At 45.6% G+C, this 20,382-nt stretch overlaps 1 protein-coding gene across 2 annotated transcripts; it reads left to right on the top strand.

Moving 5' to 3' along the window:
- The first annotated feature begins 7,884 nt into the window (after positions 1-7,884).
- LOC129854310 (cartilage intermediate layer protein 1-like) lies at positions 7,885-19,162 on the top strand. 2 transcript variants are annotated; one of them, XM_055921208.1, is made up of 9 exons: positions 7,885-8,082; positions 9,542-9,714; positions 10,979-11,044; positions 14,597-14,866; positions 15,036-15,233; positions 15,405-15,719; positions 15,810-15,918; positions 16,019-16,176; positions 16,357-19,162. In XM_055921208.1, exons 2-9 carry the CDS (start codon positions 9,654-9,656, stop codon positions 18,705-18,707), a joined length of 3,528 nt encoding a protein of 1,175 aa, XP_055777183.1. In that variant the 5' UTR covers positions 7,885-8,082; positions 9,542-9,653; the 3' UTR covers positions 18,708-19,162. The 2 variants fall into 2 exon arrangements, with proteins under 2 accessions (XP_055777183.1, XP_055777185.1); XM_055921210.1 differs by lacking the exons at positions 7,885-8,082; positions 9,542-9,714; positions 10,979-11,044 and adding an exon at positions 13,773-14,436.
- The last annotated feature ends 1,220 nt before the right edge of the window (positions 19,163-20,382 follow it).

The raw sequence follows: 20,382 nt of genomic DNA on the forward strand, positions 1-20,382 counted from the left end.
GGTCCTTGTCATGAACATACTAATCTAGATAGATTGTAAATAATATTTTTTAGAAAGTGCTTCATTAATGATATGCCTATGATAGTGGTTATCCCTGTTGGATAAGACACTGTGTTATAGCGCACTTCCATCACTTCCTCACAGACTACCCTGTAATAACACTTATTGTTCCACATTAAAACATTGGCCAAAGCCTTTTGACAACATTCACCACTCTAATTTTTCATTATGTCTGCTGCCTTGCCAGTGAAGCCAGTTGAAAAGCTATAAGTGTTTTGTTCTTCGACGATTCCGGACCGTCTTTTATTGTCACATTTTAGTGTGAGAGCACTGTGTACATATCACTTTTTATTTCGGTCGGTAATTGTTTTCCTTTCACTGTTATTTTCTCTGGTACAGTGTTTTTATTTTTGGTATCTAAAGGAGTCCACTTGAAACACATTCAATTGTAGGGATGCCAACTATGACAGTATCGTAAACCTCATCTACCACAATCTTTATGTCATTGTCTTTGTGCTCATATTTTCAGGCTCAGATCACCAGACAATACAGGTACTGTAAAAGGATTAAGCTGGAGAAGCAGTGGGCCCTGAGAGACACTTGTGCGTGTACCCACCCACCCACGCACGCGCACACACACACACACACACACACACACACACACACACACACACACACACACACACACACACACACACACACACACACACACACACACACACACACACACACACACACACACACACACACACACACACACACACACACACACACACACACACACACACACACACACACACACACACACACACACACACATATTTGATAGGGTGCTCCCTCCAGACCAGGTTTCATAAGGACCTGTGAGAGTGAGTCATCTGATTCGGGGAACAGGGTTCACAATGCTCCCTGAGGGGATCCCTCTCTTTCCTGCTTACTCCCGGCTCTTTCAAGCCTAGATGGGGCTCCAGACGGAGCCATTCGCGACCCTCTCCCATTTCTTCAAACTGTCTAAAGCTCCTGTCTTTAGTGGTCTTGGAATGGAGACAGAGTAAAGGATTAGTCATGGTGTAGGTTGTGTTCTCTCAGAAATCTTAATTTTTTTCCATTCTTATTTTATTGATATATGAGTTACAGTTCTCCTAAAGATAAGACACATTTTAAATGTATGCATCGCTGCTCTGGGATCTGATTTTCCTTTATTCCCTGCTTCTAACTGAGGAAAGTCTTTCTGAGGGCTTCAGAATGTAAGAGTGATATTCTCATATCTGTAAGGAATAGGATCAAATAAAGAACATGCAGTATGAGAAACCTGTGCAATGTTCTAAATTCAAGAGAACATATTTTCTCCGTTTTTCTTCTCCGGAGTGAGTCAATCTCTCCTGACCTTTAGCTCGAGGCCTCAGGGGTCTCTGGCAAACAAGAGTGTGCAAAAGATGGATGACCTTGTCCTGCTGATTTCATGAAGCACATACCATTCGTAATTCAGGTCACCCACGTGTTTTTAATCTGGCCATCCGTTCTACATGCCTCCATGGTTTATAGCTGTGAGCCAGGCCCGGGCTGGCTAGCACCATAGAGGATGTGCCTGAGCCTTTACTTGTGGTCTTTAAATGATGTGTGGGTGTACGTGTTACTCGCATGGGAAAGTGAAACATATGTCCTCAACTACATGTGCTCGGGTAAAGAGTCTTTATAGTGGTGTAAGTGGAACTAGGTTTGCACTTAGTGGTGTGCGTGCATGCCAATGAGTGCACCGTAAATCCTTTGTGATGTTTGCTGGAGAGATCATGCAACCTGTAGGAGAGCAGATGTGACCTACACTTCCGTTTCCTACACAGCTGTGGACGGGGATCTCTGACGCGTGACGAGTTGACGTGCTTAGGTCCACAGTTGGCTAGGGAATACTAGGTCTTTAATGATTTTAACCTTAGATACTAGGGTCCAGTAATGTATTTCACCTTTGATTTTTTCTCTCAAAATACTATGAAATCTGAAAGTCACAATGAGACCCACTTGCACTGGGATAGTAGAGGCTAAATCAGATGAGGTTTTTATGTTTTTTTATATATCTTGAATCAATCATTGTTTAGCCCGAGGAGGATTAATTACCGAAAACTTTCCATTTCCTTTTTCAGTCAAATAGTTTCCTTTCTGACTCCTTTCTATTTCATCACACCTTTTTACTGCTTTCAATTCATATGGCATTGTTTTTTGCCTGATCCTTTTGAAAGGCTTACACTAAATGACATCTTCGAAACGTTATTGCCCTATTATTACGTAATAAGTGCTGACATGCACATTTTTAAGCAATTATTTTTTCCTCACTTTAATAAAAGCACCCTACTCAACCTGAGAGAAATCTTGAAAGATCCGATGGACTGTTGTCAAAGACCAGTCCCGCTTCATCACATGGCAGTTGGGAGAGACTGCTCTCTAAACCCTGTCTCTGCTCAGCTCTTAATTATGCCCGTCTCTCAGCGGCACACAGACTGTCCCAACTGTTGGGATCCAGCAACACTTTTCCCATTGACGAGCAGACAAAAACGTTGTTTTATAGGTCTGTCAGTGTTAATAGCAGGTGTTGATTTAGTCTGAAATAAGGATGATCGCGAACGAGCCAAGATACTGTTATTCGGTGTTTAGTGAAACGGCCAAGAGACGACTTATCCAGTGGCACACATCATCTTGGCGTACTTCTGGAAGACGTTTGAAATCAAACATGAGTCTCTGCTGGGCCTAGAGTACGAAGCTAAACCTTCCCATCCATTGGCTTTTCACTTTCTAATCTGCAAACCAGTGGGGAGACTACAAAGAACACAATGAGAAAAACTATTCACAGTTGGAGACGTTGTCCGCTGACATTACTGACATCATTTCTGTAGCCTACATCCATCCATTTCCTTCCAAGAGTTAAACGTACACACATTGACATCCGCGAACGGCGACGTCTTTCTGAGCATGTCAGGAAGAAGAAGAAACTATTTCTCCTCCTCCATGTCCATCTCCCGGGATGCGGGCCCCTAACGACAGAAACAGAAGCTGCTCTGGTGGAGTCATTAAGCCCAGGTTCCCCATTAACCCCCCCCCCCCCCCCCCCCAGTCCACACTGATACAAACCACTGGAGTCTCCTGTCTGCTCTGGTTAGGTATGGTTTCAACTCCACAACGCTTCAGGGAGACGACTACTGTTGATGCTTGGCTGGGCCTCAGCAAAACTAGATCTTGGAGGTGAATATCACTGTGAAAATAGGGTCAGACTGTGAATTGAAGAAACTCTTGCAGAAACGTATTACTTGAACAGTTTTTGATTATATCGCTCTTATCATGGGAGAATTAGTCATCTCTTAATGTCTTTATGTAAAATCAGGAGTCATGGATCATGTTTTGGTTCATAAATCCAGTTCGCAGACAGTTTATCCTTCACCATGCTGCCAGATTTTATTTCTAAGGATCTGATTATCTTGTTGTCATTTATACTTGTATGGAAGCCATATCATTTCCAGATTATGGTTTTCTTGGCCCCAAAACAAAGCATACAGACCAATTTCAATTCGTCTATTTCCATCCTGCCATGACAGAAACAATGTTTGCTCTCATACTGTTGCTGAAACACTTCTTTATCAGGAACTGTATAGCTGCAGGAATTATCCCAGCCATTGACTTCTACATAATGACTTTATACATACAGACAGTGAGATAATAACTGTCACTCTGCTAAACCAGAATAACATAAAACAATAAATAAAACTGGACACAACTTGGGAAAACTGGACAGTGTTATCTGATGTCATAAACATGACCTGTCTGGAGTCCAACTAAGGGACAGACCATGTGGGGCATGGTGTCCTATGCCCCAGACTGTTGCCTGGAAACGTTACGTGTTTGCTGTCCTTCTCCCACTTCCCTTTCCCCTCCAGCCCGTCGTCCTTATTTAGTGAGAAAGAACTGCCTTTGAAGACCGACAGAATGTCATAAAGTTATCCCCTCTTAACAGCCTGTAAATTGTACAGTTTGTAAAATACACCTTAGACAATTGCTGTCTGCCTGTTTTAGCTGGCAGTACAGTGGCATGGGAAATGTAGGTAGCTAGGTGACTGATGGGGGCATGTCACCCAGCCCTGTGAGAGTCCATCTAAGACCACCACTGTTCAGGGCATAATGCTCTGTAAGGTCCTCTTCCTTCAGGTCCCAGTTTACTGCAATCCACAGGATACATTCATAATGTTAAATAATACATTATGTTTTATACGTTGAAACAAGCTTTCCATATAAACACACCATGTGAAGTCCACCAAGCTACTGGACTGGTCTGTGCCTGCCATAGCATTTTTCTGCTAATTAATGGTCCCTCCTCTGTATTTCTCTTTCATTACTGGCTATCAGTGAAAAGTACAGGAGAGTTAAGGAATCTAGTGGAACACTGTCTGGAAAGAGCTTCAGATCCGTGGACCATGTGTCTGGCTCAGAGCCAGGCTCCAAACTACTTACTGATTTCACTATTCTAATGACCTCACACCAAAGCAAATCACTGCACAGGAAATGCAGTAATTGGTGGCTAGTAAACATGAGGTAAGATTTTGCTTAAGGACGGTGCAGGCTTTTCCATTTGGACATGGCTCTCGGGGCCACTCCGTAGGAACCTCCTTTTCGACTTCAACAAGCTTTGGTCTGCATCTGTTTATTTCACATAATCTATAATCTATCAATGTCAACATCTAAAACCAGCGGTGACCATCAAACACAAAGCTGTCATTAATATCAGTATTTATCAGTGAGGTTATATAAAGAACAACATGCAGCAAAAGAGCTGTGGTATCTCTCTGTCACTTCCCCTGTGTGTAAGACGACAGAACTGGTGTCCATTTGATCAGAACTCCAGTTCTGTCGTTATGCCAGCGGGTGAGTGGCATCCATCCACTCCTCCTGCTGTGCACACCACGCCTTGTAATTTACATGATGAGGTAAGTTAATGAGGGTCGTGTGGAAAACCATCAGACTGAGAACTGTCCAGGACCGTTTAGTAGAGTCACGCTGACCAGGTATTTTTAGTAGGTTTCCACAGTTCCTAAAAATGCCAGTCTACCTACCAGCCTTTTCAACCAAGGGGATGAAATGAATGAATTCATCAATCCCAGAAAACCCATGAGAAAACCTCATGTCCTTTTACTGATGACCAATAATTGACGAGTGAACGCAATGATTGCATGATGCAAACATAATGAAATAGACTTTCATTTCATAAGAACCCTATCTATAAAGTTGTTAATGAATGTAAATGACTAATGTGAACACTACTGCCATTCCATTTCCAATATTGTGCAGGCCTGTGTCTCAGAGGCGCTTCAAAACCTGCTATAATATGATTGAGAAGATGGGGTTTAAAGTCTCATACAGGATCCCTGAAGATGGTCAACATTAATCTCTATTAAGGGTGAATGTTTGGTTTCACCGTGATTTAGTGGATGATGAAGAGTGAGTGACAGCATGACGACTTGTATAAATATAGCCTTTTATTGGGCTTTGAGCTAATGTTCCCATAATTACATTATCTGAAATTAATGAGATTGTGTCTATGAATATATTTTTTTTTATAGTGGATTTGAAGGTTAATTTATCTTGTTTAAAGACATCGTGAGTATCTTACATTTTCATTACGTAAAGGCACAAACTCGTTAAATTGGATTCAGCTGTTATACAATTTCACACTAATGCCACACTGTGCTCAGGTTCTAAGTGACGGGTTTCTGGTGTCGACAGTGCAGGGTAGTCTGGTGGTGAGAGGGATGTTAGTAGAATGGGATTCACATGATTAAACCGATGAGGGCCTATTCTGTTCTGACTCACCTTCTCGCAAATGGTGAATCAATGTATGAATGTTTCCACTCCATTTGTTGAATAATGTCAAGTTGAATGTTGTCTTACTCGTATATAGTAGCAACAGACTACAAAAATTGGTAAGTACCTACGTTTATATTCATCATTATAACCGGAGAATTCTTAGTTAACCTTAACCTTTGTTCAGAATCTAAACAGTCACATCTTCTCTCCTAACTAGCTAGATGTGGGATCGCTATGACCTCAAGTTGGGCTACACATGTAGCTGTACTTTCTATATTCAGTGCCATCATAAGTCAGTGTATTGTTGTTGGCACGCCATTACTGAAAATCCCAAAGACACTGTTTATCAACAGATCAAAGTCTGGATAAATGAACACTAATAATAAAGGCCATGAGTCTGTGTGTTTACTGTCATAATGTGGGGTCGTTCGTGATAACTGTTTTCATGGCCTCTAATCTAAACTGTTGATGGGAGCAGCTTCAGAGAAATGTTACTGTGTGTTGATGTTGCACAACAAAAGACAATCCCACATGGGATGAAACCATTGTAATTACCAATTCACATTAGATGCTATTGCTGGCATTTCAACTGGGGACCACTAATATAATCGTTTAGGAATGGGTGTGTTGTGTTCTTGTCTGTGTTGGAAGGTCTTTAACTCTCTCTTTCTCACTATAGATACCACAGTTACTACTCTCTTTCTCACTATAGTTACCACAGTTACTACTCTCTTTCTCACTATAGTTACCACAGTTACTACTCTCTTTCTCACTATAGTTACCACAGTTACTACTCTCTTTCTCACTATAGTTACCACAGTTACTACTCTCTTTCTCACTATAGTTACCACAGTTACTACTCTCTTTCTCACTATAGTTACCACAGTTACTACTCTCTTTCTCACTATAGTTACCACAGTTACTACTCTCTTTCTCACTATAGTTACCACAGTTACTACTCTCTTTCTCACTATACTTACCACAGTTACTACTCTCTTTTTGTATAGTTGAATACTGACATGGACCTACTCCAATATAAGGGCAGGAAATACCAGATGATCCATCTCATGTGCATCAGGTGGTTAAAGATGGAATCTGAAGTAGGGTGAAACAGCTCCACTGGCCGCCCCGCCACAGTTGTTATTGTTTTTGTTGATGAGCTGGGGAGCGTTGCGCAGCATCTTTCACGTGTAAAATGATGTAAAACAGTGTTGGTTGTTTGCAGTAACTTCTTTGTTGTTGTAATATCCCAAAAGGACATGGCTGTTTCACCATTAACCCTTATCACTTGTGGGAATTGGCCTATATGGATAGGGGTAAATTGAAATATTCCTTACAGAATAAATATGAAAAGCATATGCATAACCATGGTAGCAATTGAAAGGGAACAGCATGTTTGTATTTGGTTAGAATATATATTTTTGCGGGGGTAAAAATAAAATACAAAAAAGAACGGGAACAGTTCAGAGATTATTGGTAAAATTATTAGACCAAAGGTGAGGACACGAAAGTACACATGACAAGACTGAATTCAAACATTACACTGTTGATTTTGTGCATTTTACATTTACTGTACTTTTCGCCGCATTTGCTGATAACGACATCTGAAAATACTCTGGATACATTCAGTAGCATAGTAAAACAATTCCTGAAAAATGTGGGGTAGGTGCAACATAAGACAACAAAATGACAAGGGGTTGAGTGGGACAACTAACTGGTGTCCAAGTGGTCACACCTCTCCAAAGTGTGTGAAGCGCAGACCCAGAGCTCTGATGTCATGTATAGCATGTTACTGTAAAGATACTGCATTCCAATTTAGGCGTTTATCAGTGCCCAAACCTGCCATTTTCAACCCGTAGACTGGTAGAAGTGTAAAGGGCAACGGATTCCAGCTTTAACTAGGTTCCATGTCCCCTTAAAATGATGACCCATCTGACTGAGGTCAATTCTCCCTTATGTCTAGACCTGGGTATCCTCATCTATAGACACAGAGGTACAGCAGAAGGTTACAGTAAGCCCCCTACCTTCCCAGAAGCAGCAGCAGAGAGTGGGCTCAGTCGTACTTGTGGTCTCCAGTCTTCACGCTCTCAGCTGGCTTCCTGTGAATGGCACGGAGCCGACCCCTGGGCTCGGCACTGAGCTGTATAAGAGAGAGCAGCAAGACAGTCAGCACAGACACAGCACCCTGCATACAGGGAGGAGAGAGACTACTGAACACTGCTATACAGAGATACTCACAGGGTAAGACTGAGATCCATAGTCGCCTTCTCTTTCCCTCTCATTCCCTGTTGACCCATCTTTGAACTATACTGTTAATGTTGTTCTTTCAACAGACATATTTTTTACAGACGATTTGGGGGTGCTGAATGCAAGTTCAGCTTCTGTTCTTTGAGTGTTGGTTTATTGATGATATAAAACTGTTCAATAGATGCACATTTGTGAGTTCAGACATTTCATAAAATACTGAAAGACATTCTCGTTAGTCTGTGTGAACTTGAAAGACAGTTTGACGTATTGACGGACAATAGGTTTCAGCTTGCATGTGTGTAGCTATGAGTGTTTGTGTGTGATTGTGCAAGGAGGTAGCCTATTCATGGAAATAAGTAAGAGTGTGTGCGTGGCTTTTCATGGGATATCATTTGTGTGTGCACGTGTGCGTGCCAGTGTGCGTGTGCGCGTGCATGTGTTTTCGTTTTGGCTTGTGTAGCCCTGTGCTTGGTCAATGGATGCAGAAACTTTTTAGTGTTCCCTTGAAACCAAGTGATGGCTAGCACAGATGTGTCATCTGAGAGGGCTTCTGCACATCCATAATGTTCTTTCATTCTGTATGTTTCTGCACCCGCCTCTAGTATCCCTCCTAGAGACCTCAAAGCGTGAGAAGGATAAAAATAGTGATTATTGTTTTATTTGATAAATCTGTCATTCTGCTGGCCCTCGCTACATATTCATCGCCAAACCCACTGGCTCCAGGTCATCTATAAGTCTTTGCTAGGTAAAGCCCAGCCTTATCTCAGCTCACCGGTCACCATTGCAACACCCACCCGTAGCACACGCTCCAGCAGGAATTTTTCACTGGTTATCCCCAAAGCCAACACCTCCTTTGGCCGCCTTTCCTTCCAGTTCTCTACTGCCAATGACTGGAACAAATTGCAAAAATCTATTCCGTTACTGACTGAACGTTTGTTTATCCCATGTGTAACTCTGTGTTGTTTTTGTCGCACTGCTTTGCTTTATCTTGGCCAGATCATAGTTGTAAATGAGAACTTGTTCTCAACAGGCCTACCTGGTTAAGTAAAGGTGAAATAAAATAAATAAATACATTTAACCACCAATATACTGTATGTTTTTTAAATGACTGTTGATCTCCTCAGTGAAAAAAATGCATTTAATAACTGTCACCGGGGTGTAGATCAGTGGAGGTTGGTGGGAGGAGTTATAGGAGGACTGTCTCATTGTAATTGTAATGTAATTTCCATGTTTGATACCTTTCCATTTATTCCATTCCAGCCACTATAATGAGCCCGTCCTCTTATAGCTCCTCCCTCCAGCCTCCTCTAATATTCCATCCAGGGAATCATATGCAATAGAAAATAAAAGCATTTAATTTAATACTGTGGAACACAAAGTTACAATACTGCTTTTGTTTGTGATAATCTGTCAGCAATGAATCTGGCTAAATATTTACATTTTCCCTCTACAGGAGTTGCTGGAGGTGTTGGCTGGACTATTCTTCGTGTTGTCGTGCCTGGCGTGTGAAGGTCATTACCACAAGGTCAGAGGTCACAGGTTAGAGGCAACAGCATTGTGCCAGGATGTGCTGCCTATCAACATGGGCTCTCCTCTTAGCTCTGGGAGTCACCACTATGGCACAAGGTTGGTCTACATTAGCAGTTACTATTTACTTTCTCCTTACTGTCCCCAACACACACACACCCCTAACAAGTACACACACACACACACACACACACACACACACACACACACACACACACACACACACACACACACACACACACACACACACACACACACACACACACACACACACACACAAACACACAAACACAGCTCGGTTTGGCAGTTGTAACGCCATAATTCATTCACAAGGCTCAGCTTGGGAATTGTAACTATTATTTCAACTGGGAAACATTTACATTTTTTTCAACATGTGTCAAAACGTAAACCAGGATGATATCCTGTATGTGGAAATTCGATTATTATTGATAATTTCATTATAAAGTTGAGTGTATTATCTAATGTGAATTTGAGAAGTCAGAACAGAGGTCTCCTTTGGACATAGACAGCAGCCTGGTGATCTTCTGACTCTGCAGAAGCCTCTGCTCCATATTCTCCCAAACCATTAGTAAACAGAGGTATATTGTTGCATGTCCCCATTACTGATTCTGCTCTACAACCTTAAGTAGGCGGGATATGTATAAGCACCAGGCTAAGGAGACACCTGTCTGCAATTGGTCACACAAGTACGTGCCAGTAGCATGCTTATACTGAGCCCCAATGTGAACTCAGAACGATTATAGCGTTTGGTGGGTACTGTAAATGCAATGGTCTGGGAAAAGTCCAAATATGCATTATGTAACACTGTACACTACAAATGTAATTCTGTAAATTACACAGCAAGCAGAATGAATAATGAGTATCAATCTCTTGGTTTCAGTGACATTACAGTACAAAGCAGTTGATTGTTTGCAGCTGAGAGTAACGATGGGACATAAATGGAAAATAACTAAACTCTTGTAGCCTTTTCACTGTTGGTCCACAACATATTTCCTCGACCACTTTGAAATGCTATTGGCAGCTTTATGTGTTGGCGCAATTAATTTTATTTCCAAAGTACACAGGGCAAATCACCAGAAAGAGATTAGTGTGGCACAACATAAAGTTAGAGTCAAACTCGAAATATACTGTTCCATGACTCAGAGTATAGTTGAACGATATGAAAGATACAGATTCTTTCCCATTGCTTTACGGGTGGTCAGACTACTCTAGGAAGAAATAGCCAGAGGTTTGGTCTGTCTAGTCCAAGGTTTGGCCAGTCTGGTCAGCATTAAGGCATTGGTCAGTGATGTCACAACAGGTCAATCCTGAGTCATCATGAGGTGTGTGTGATGTTTTACAGGAACATGGAGGAGAGACAGTTTAAGAGATGCGAGACAAAACAACCCTGCAGTGTACCACTCTGAAGGTAACATTTAACATCCCAAAATACATCTCTTTACACAATTGTCACGGCTGTGGCTTTAAGTCCGGATTGTGGCTTTAAGTCTGGTTAATGTCTATGAAACAATATGGTATTGTCACGTTCCTGACCTCTTTATGTTAGTTGTTATGTGTGTTAGTTGGTCAGGACGTGAGGTTGGGTGGGCATTCTATGTTTTCTGTTTCTGTGTTGGTTTTGGGTTACCTGGTATGGCTCTTAATTAGAGGCAGGTGTTTGGCGTTCCTCTAATTAAGAGTCATATTTAGGTAGGCGTTGTCACAGTGTTCGTTGTGGGTGATTGTCTCCTGTGTCTGTGTTATGTCTTACACCATACGGGATTGTTTCGGTTGTTCGTTTCGTTTCGTTTCGATGTAGTATGTTTCCTGTCCGTAAGTGTTACGTGTTAGTTATGTAAGTTTATGTTCAGGTTTCGTCTACGTCGTTTTCTTATTTTGTAAGTTTGTTAAAGTGTTTTGTTTTTTCGTGTTGCCATCAGCGTTATAAATAAAAAGATGGCTTATTTCCCTCAAGCTGCATTTTGGTCTGAAGATCCTTCTCTCCTCACCTCATCCGAGGATGAGGAGAGCGACAGCCGTTACAGAATCACCCACCACGCTAAGACCAAGCGGCAAGGGAAAACTAAACGGAGTAAGGGACAGGAGAGAAAGGAGCAATGGTCATGGGATGATGTATTGGACGGAAAGGGTTGCTACACTTGGGAGGAGATCCTGGCTGGTAGGGATCGCCTCCCATGGGAACAGGTGGAGGCACTGAGGAGAGCAGAGGCTACCGGGGAGAGGAACCGGAGCTATGAGGGAACGCGTCTGGCACGGAAGCCAAAAAAGCCCGTAAGTAATTCCCAAAAATTTCTTGGGGGGGGGCTAGGAGGTAGTGGGCCAAGGGCAGGTAGGAGACCTGCGCCCACTTCCCAGGCTTACCGTGGAGAGCGGGAGTACGGGCAGGCGCCGTGTTACGCAGTAGAGCGCACGGTGTCTCCTGTACGAGTGCATAGCCCAGTGCGGGTTATTCCACCTCCCCGCACTGGGAGGGCTAGATTGGGTATTGAGCCAGGTGTCATGAGGCCGGCTCAACGCGTCTGGTCTCCAGTGCGTCTCCTCGGGCCGGCATACATGGCACCTGCCTTACGCATGGTTTCTCCGGTTCGCCTACATAGCCCGGTGCGGGTTATTCCACCTCCCCGCACTGGTCGGGCAACCGGGAGTAAGAGTGCCAGTACGCCTCCACGGTCCGGTATTTCCGGCACCACCTCCCCGCCCCAGCCTAGTACCTACAGTGTCTACACTACGCACTAGGCTACCAGTGCGTATCCTGAGCCCTGTTCCTCCTCCACGCACTCTCCCTGTAGTGCGTGTATCTAGCCCGGTGCCTCCAGTTCCGGCCCCACGCACTAAGCTACCAGTGCGTCTCCAGAGCCCTGTACAAACTGTATCTTCTCCCCCTACTAATCCTGATGTGCTTGTCCTCAGCCCGGCGTCACCAGTGCCGGTACCACGCATCAGTTATAGAGTGGGCTTTGAGAATACAGTGTGCCCTGTCCCTGCTCCCCGCACTAGTAGGAAGGTGCTTGTCATTAGCACGGTGCCTCCAGTTCCGGCACCACGCACCAGGTCTACAGTGCACCGTATCCGGCCAGAGCCATCCGTCTCCCCAGCGCCATCTGAGCCATCCGTCTCCCCAGCGCCATCTGAGCCATCCGTCTCCCCAGCGCCATCTGAGCCATCCGTCTCCCCAGCGCCGTCTGAGCCATCCGTCTCCCCAGCGCCGTCTGAGCCATCCGTCTGCCATGAGCCTGCAAAGCCGCCCGTCTGCCATGAGCCTGCAAAGCCGCCCGTCTGCCATGAGCCTACAGAGCCGTCAGCCAGACAGGAGCCGCTAGTGCCGTCAGCCAGACAGGAGCCGCTAGTGCCGTCAGCCAGACAGGATCTGCCAGAGCCGCCAACCAGACAGGATCTGCCAGAGCCGCCAACCAGACAGGATCTGCCAGAGCCGCCAACCAGACAGGATCTGCCAGAGCCGCCAACCAGACAGGATCTGCCAGAGCCGCCAACCAGACAGGATCTGCCAGAGCCGCCAACCAGACAGGATCTGCCAGAGCCGCCAGAGAGCCATGAGCAGCCCGAGCCGTCAGAGAGCCATGAGCAGCCCGAGCCGTCAGAAAGCCATGAGCAGCCAGAGCCGTCAGAGCGCCATGAGCAGCCAGAGCCGTCAGAGCGCCATGAGCGTCGAGAGCCGTCAGCCTGCCATGAGCGTCGAGAGCCGTCAGCCTGCCATGAGCGTCGAGAGCCGTCAGCCTGCCATGAGCGTCGAGAGCCGTCAGCCTGCCATGAGCGTCGAGAGCCGTCAGCCTGCCATGAGCGTCGAGAGCCGTCAGCCTGCCATGAGCGTCGAGAGCCGTCAGCCTGCCATGAGCGTCGAGAGCCGTCAGCCAGCCATGAGCGTCGAGATTCGTCAGTCAGCCATGAGCTGCCCTTCAGCCTGAAAAGGCTAGATACCCAGAACTGCCCATCAGTCCAGAGCTGTCTCTCTGTCCGGAGCTGCCTTTCAGTCCGGAGTTGCCCCTCTATCCTGATCTCCCTCTCTATCTTCATCTACCTCTATATTCTTATCTATCCCTCTGTCTTGATTTATCTCTCTGTCCCGGTGTTGTCCTTATTAGGTAGATTATTAAGATGATTTTGTGGGGGGAAAAAGAGGGTGGACATTTTTGGAGGGAGGAAGCTAGGATGGATTATGGTGGGGTGGGAACCGCGCCCGGAGCCTGAGCCACCACCGTGGTTAGATGCCCACCCAGACCCTCCCCTAGACTTTGTGCTGGTGCGTCCGGAGTTCGCACCTTGTGGGGGGGGGTAATGTCACGTTCCTGACCTCTTTATGTTAGTTGTTATGTGTGTTAGTTGGTCAGGACGTGAGGTTGGGTGGGCATTCTATGTTTTCTGTTTCTGTGTTGGTTTTGGGTTACCTGGTATGGCTCTTAATTAGAGGCAGGTGTTTGGCGTTCCTCTAATTAAGAGTCATATTTAGGTAGGCGTTGTCACAGTGTTCGTTGTGGGTGATTGTCTCCTGTGTCTGTGTTATGTCTTACACCATACGGGATTGTTTCGGTTGTTGGTTTCGTTTCGTTTCGATGTAGTATGTTTCCTGTCCGTAAGTGTTACGTGTTAGTTATGTAAGTTTATGTTCAGGTTTCGTCTACGTCGTTTTCTTATTTTGTAAGTTTGTTAAAGTGTTTTGTTTTTTCGTGTTGCCATCAGCGTTATAAATAAAAAGATGGCTTATTTCCCTCAAGCTGCATTTTGGTCTGAAGATCCTTCTCTCCTCACCTCATCCGAGGATGAGGAGAGCGACAGCCGTTACAGGTATGAAGAACTATAACTTTCAGAATTACAGCCCAATGGCATCAGTGTTGACAGCAGCAGAGAAAAGAGCTAAAAAAATGTAATGCCATTGTTTTATGGCCAAATAGGAAACACTGTAACATTCTGAAGTAGTATTCATTGTGCGACATTCTGTGTCCAGATAACTATGAGTGGACCACTTGGTTCAACGTGGACCACCCTGGAGGTCGAGGAGACTATGAGCAGTTGGATGCTATTCGTTTCTACTACCGTGCGCGGGTGTGTGATGCCCCCCAGGCTCTGGAGGCTCGCACCACTGACTGGATCCCTGCTCGCAACACGGGGGAGAAGACTCACGCAGACCCTACCCTGGGCTTCTGGTGTGCCAACGCTGAGCAGGCCCCTGGCCGCAACTGCTCCAATTACGCTGTGCGCTTCCTGTGCCCCAAAGGTGTGGCTGGGAGCCTTACTTTAATACAGTTGAGAAGTAGCTACTGTATTATGTCAAATAAAACTGTTCTATAATAGTGAAAGCCATCATTTATCTTCCAAGCAATATTTCTAGCTTATATCAATTATATCTGTCTTTTGTAATGGAGTGAAAACCTATTTTCAATCAGGCAACACTGGGTCAGAAGGCATACTGGATGCCTGGGGTCCTTGGTCAGACTGGAGTCATTGCTCTGCCAAGTGTGGTCTGGTGGCAATGCAGGTGCGCTCCAGGAAATGCCAGTCCCAGCCTAAGCAGTGGGATAAGCAGTGCAGCGGACCTACAGTGGAGGGTAGAGCCTGCAAAGGACCTGAATGCCCTGGGACTGGTGAGTCGCTCTCAACATCTCCATTACAGCTATTAAATATGATAGAAACCTCTGTAATGTCACAGTACTATTTGCATACCATTTGCATTTAATTCTAGAAATGGTCATAACTAAACCAATGTACAAAGGCACTGTCTGACATGTTAAACTGTATTGCTGCTGTTGTTCCAGGTTGCACACTGCACTGTGAGATGGGTAGGGTGAATGCGGAGTGTGACACCTGTATGTGTCAGGACCACATTGTACTGGGCTCTGTCCGCAGTTCTGGAGGTCTCCCTGCCCCAGGGGCCACCATCCTCCGCTTCGGCCCCAGCTCCAAACTCCTCACCGTCACCGACCACAATGGACACTTTCGCATCCCAGGGATCTGTCCCGACGGCAACGCCACACTGACCGTCCAGCTGCGGAACCACGCCCCTCACACTGTCATCGTGCACCACAGCACCGAACACACCTCTGTCCTCAGTATCATGCTGAATAGAGCAGGTAAAATGGCCACACAAAAAAAATGAAAGCTAACATTGTTACATTTCTCTGTTTTACATTGGTCTCAGACACTGTAATGTGATCCCTCAGAGAAGCTCCATGTGGTGAAGAACCCTGAAAACAAGGCCAGAAGAGAGGGCCAGACAGCTGCTCTCTGCTGCAAAGTAGGTGGATTACCAGAGCCAGAAGATTACCAGTGGTAAGCCAATGACAGCTTGGAAAATGTTATATATTTACCATATCAAAATCAAACAGTATTGGCTGGGTATAGTGTTCAACAGTCATCTGTGACTCGGTAGGTTTCACAACGGCAGCCTGCTGGACAGGAAGCAGCTGAACTATGACAGCACGCTGGTCTTAAGAAACCTGAGCATGGAGCAGACTGGGGAGTACTACTGCAGAGCCAGCAACCAGGCTGGGGCCATCAAGTCCAAACCTGCCATAGTCACAGTCTTAGGTCTGATCACAAAGCACCGCGGTTGATATTCACACATTCATATTTACTATGTGAACAGCCATTAGCATGACATCAGTCAATGATCAGAGGGAGAATGAAAGGGTATTGATTTTCTCATAAAATAACTGATTGTAAATCTTTTAATGTGTTGGTCTGTTTTCTACCCCTTTCTCCTCACAGGTAAAGATCAACCTTCATGTAACCCAAAACCCGGATCCTACCTTATTCGCTTACCTCATGACTGCTATCAAAACAGCACCGACTCACTCTATTACGACGTAGGAAAGTGCCACTCGGGGACTTGTGCAGGACAGCTGGACAATGGAATCAGGTGCAAAGACTCAGTGGCATACTGCTGTGGGGTGGCAAAGATGGAGAAGAAACAACTGAAATGCCAGGGCTATGAGCTCCCCACCATGGTGGCGACCGAATGTGGCTGCCAGAAGTGTGTGGAGACCAAAGTCATTGTGCGTGGGCGGGCTGTGGCTGCAGACACTGGGGAGCCCATGAGATTTGGTCACGTCTATATCAATGGAGCCAGAGTCAGCCGCACAGGCTACAAAGGCACCTTCTCCATCCAGGTCCCCCTTGACACTGAGAGGCTGGTGATGACCTTTGTGGACAACATGGATAAGTTCGTCAACACCACCAAGGTTCTTCCATTCAACACCAAAGGGGGCGCCGTCTACCATGAGATCAAGCTTTTGAGGAAGAAGGAACCAGTGACCATCAGCTCAACAGAGCTCAACACTCTTCAGCTGGGAGAGGTGGAGGGCCAGGATCCTATTGCTGAGATCCAGATCCCACCCAACTCCTTCTACAAGCAGAATGGAGAAGTATTTGTGGGTAATGTGAAGGCTAGCATCACTTTTCTGGACGCTAGAGACGTGTCCACAGCAGCAGCCGCACAGAGTGACCTCAACTTCATAGGAGATGAGGGTGACACCTTGCCCCTGAGAACATACGGTATGTTCTCAGTTGACCTCAGGGACGAGGAGGCCGGAGAACCACTGAACGCCGGAGAGGTGAAGGTGAAAATGGATTCAACACAGGTGAAAATGCCTGAGCACCTAGACACCATGAAGCTGTGGTCCTTGAACCCTGACACAGGCTTGTGGGAGGAGGAGGGGATCTTCCAGATGGAGAAGAAGCAACGTGGTAAAAGGGAAGAGAGGACCTTCCTCATTGGGAACATGGAGATCAGAGAGAGGAGGCTGTTTAACCTGGACGTCCCAGAAAACAGGAGGTGTTACATCAAGGTGCGAGGCTTCCGCAGCGATCGCTTCATGCCCAGTGAGCAGGTAGAGGGAGTGGTGGTGACCCTGATCAACATGGAGCCCACTGCAGGTTACTCCTCCAACCCTCGTGCCTGGGGACGCTTTGACAGCGTCATCACTGGCCCCAATGGTGCCTGTCTGCCTGCCTTCTGCGACGACCAGAAACCTGACGCATATTCTGCCCACGTTATGGCCAACATGGGAGGAGAAGAACTCGAGGCAGTCCCATCTGCTCCCAAGTTTAACCCCAACATCATTGGAGTTCCTCAGCCGTACCTGGGCAAGCTGAACTACAGACGGTCAGACCACAATGACTCCAGGTTAAAGAAAACAGCCTTCAGCATCAATGTGGCCAAGCCCAGCCCAAACACAGCTGAAGAGCTCAATGGACCTGTGTACTCATTTGACCAACTGAAAGAGTGTGAGGAAGCCCCATTTACTGCAGGCCACTTCCGCTTTACCAGAGTGGAGGGAGATCGCTACGACTACAACACAGTGCCTTTCAACGAAGACGATCCTATGAGCTGGACCGAAGACTACCTGAGCTGGTGGCCCAAGCCCATGGAGTACCGAGCCTGCTATGTCAAGGTCAAGATCAATGGTCCCCATGAGATCAACATGCGCTCCCGAAACCAGGGCGGCACTCACCCCAAGACCGTTGGCCAATTGTATGGCCTCCGCGACACCCGCAGCATCCGCGACATGGACCAGTCCACCGTCTCTGCTGTGTGCCTGGAGTTCAAGTGCAGCGGCATGCTCTATGACCAGGACCGAGTGGACCGCACTCTGGTGAAGGTGATCCCTCAGGGCAGCTGTAAGAGGGACAATGTTAACTCCATGCTTCAAGAGTACCTGGTTAATCACCTGCCTCTAGCTGTCAACAACGACACCAATGAGTTCACAATGCTGGCACCACTGGACCCTCTGGGCCACAACTATGGCATCTACACAGTGACAGACCAGGACCCCCGCACTGCCAAAGAGATAGCACTGGGACGCTGCTTTGATGGCACCTCTGACGGTACTTCCCGTGTCATGAAGAGCAACGAGAGAGTGGCACTTACCTTTACCTGTGGCGACCGTGAGGTGACCCGTCAAAGCGTGTTCCAGGCTCTGCAGAACTCCCCCGGGCAGTCCCTGGCGAGCGCAGTGAGGGATGGCCGAGGCAGGAAGCAGAGAGCAGGAGCCAACGCACTCCGCAACAGCCGTAGACGCAGTACTCGGAATCCCACTGCCACACGCACCTCAGGCTAAAGCACAGCACTACAGATCAGGGTCTCCACATCACAATCACATCAGACATGTTGGTAAATTACTAAAGAAAGTGGGTTTGGTGATGGGATTCAAATTTATATTTTAGCCCTTCAGTAAAGATACCCAAGTTTTTTTTCTTCATTATGTACTGTTTGTAATAACATTTGATTTGTTATTGAAATATGTTTTTTGATTGTGAGTAAGGCCCATAACAAAATATTTGTTCAGTTATGAATTTATGGTTATCTATAACACAGGTATCTCCCAGGGAACATTTGGTGGAGATTTTAATGTTACAGCAAATATTGTATTTTCTTCACCTGTACTGTGATGAATATTTACTACTTGAAATTGTAAATAATGGGATATTTATTACACATGCCATTCAAGATTGTAACCAGTAATTAAGACACCACACCCCAAATAAAACAAGAACATGTTGGATTGCTGATTCACTTAAACTTAGACAAATCTTTGTTGGCTCACATTCACAACATACAGTTGAAGTCGGAAGTTTACATACACTTAGGTTGGAGTAATTAAAACTCATTTTTCAACCACTCCACAAATTTCTTGTTAACAAACTATAGTTTTGGCAAGTCGTTTAGGATATTTACTTTGTGCATGACACAAGTAAATTTTCCAACAATTGTTTACAGACAGATTATTCCACTTCTAACTCACTGTATCACAATTCCAGTGGGTCAGAAGTTTACATACACTAAGTTGACTGTGCTTTTAAACAGCTTGGAAAATTCCAGAAAATTATGTCATGGCTTTAGAAGCTTCTGATGGGCTAATTTTCATTATTTGAGTCAATTGGAGGTGTACCTGTGGATGTATTTCAAGGCCTACCTTCAAACTCAGTGGCTCTTTGCTTGACATCATGGGAAAATCAAAAGAAATCAGCCAAGACCTCAGAAAAAAAGTCTGGTTCATCCTTGGGAGCAATTTCCAAACACCTGAAGGGTCCACTTTCATCTGTATAAACAATAGTACGCAAGTATAAACACCATGGGACCACGCAGCCGTCATACCGCTCAGGAAGGAGATGAGTTCTGTCTCCTAGAGATTAACGTACTTTGGTGCGAAAAGTGCAAATCAATCCCAGAACAACCGCAAAGGACCTTGTGAAGATGCTGGAGGAAACGGGTACAAAAGTATCTATATCCACAGTAAAACGAGTCCTAAATTGACATAACCTGGAAGGCCGCTCAGCAAGGGAGAAGCCACTGCTCCAAAACCACCATAAAAAAGCCAGGCTACAGTTTGCTACTGCACATGGGGACAAAGACTGTACTTTTTGGAGAAATGTCCTCTGGTCTGATGAAAAAAAATTGAACTGTTTGGCCATAATGACCATCGTTATGTTTGTAGAAAAAAGGGGGGGCTTGCAAGCCGAAGAACACCATCCCAAACGTGAAGCACGGGGGTGGCAGCATCATGTTGTGGGGGTGCTTTGCTACAGGAGGGACTGGTGCACTTCACAAAATAGATGGTTTCATGAGGAAAGAAAATGATGTGGATTTATTGAAGAAACATCTCAAGACATCAGTCAGGAAGTTAAAGCTCGGTCGCAAATGGGTCTTCCAAATGGACAATGACCCCAAGCATACTTCCATTGTTGTGAGCAAATGGCTTAAGGACAACAAAGTCAAGGTACTGGAGTGGCCAT

Source organism: Salvelinus fontinalis, chromosome 4 (assembly GCF_029448725.1).
Source record: "Salvelinus fontinalis isolate EN_2023a chromosome 4, ASM2944872v1, whole genome shotgun sequence".
Classification (NCBI taxonomy): domain Eukaryota; kingdom Metazoa; phylum Chordata; class Actinopteri; order Salmoniformes; family Salmonidae; genus Salvelinus; species Salvelinus fontinalis.

Excerpts from the sequence above, each read along its gene's own strand:
- LOC129854310 (XM_055921208.1), top strand. The coding sequence starts at position 9,654 with ATGTGCTGCCTATCAACATGGGCTCTCCTCTTAGCTCTGGGAGTCACC. Across the intron at positions 11,045-14,596 it reads TGCAGTGTACCACTCTGAAG|ATAACTATGAGTGGACCACT; the intron begins GTAACATTTAAC and ends TTCTGTGTCCAG. Across the intron at positions 14,867-15,035 it reads GCGCTTCCTGTGCCCCAAAG|GCAACACTGGGTCAGAAGGC; the intron begins GTGTGGCTGGGA and ends ATTTTCAATCAG.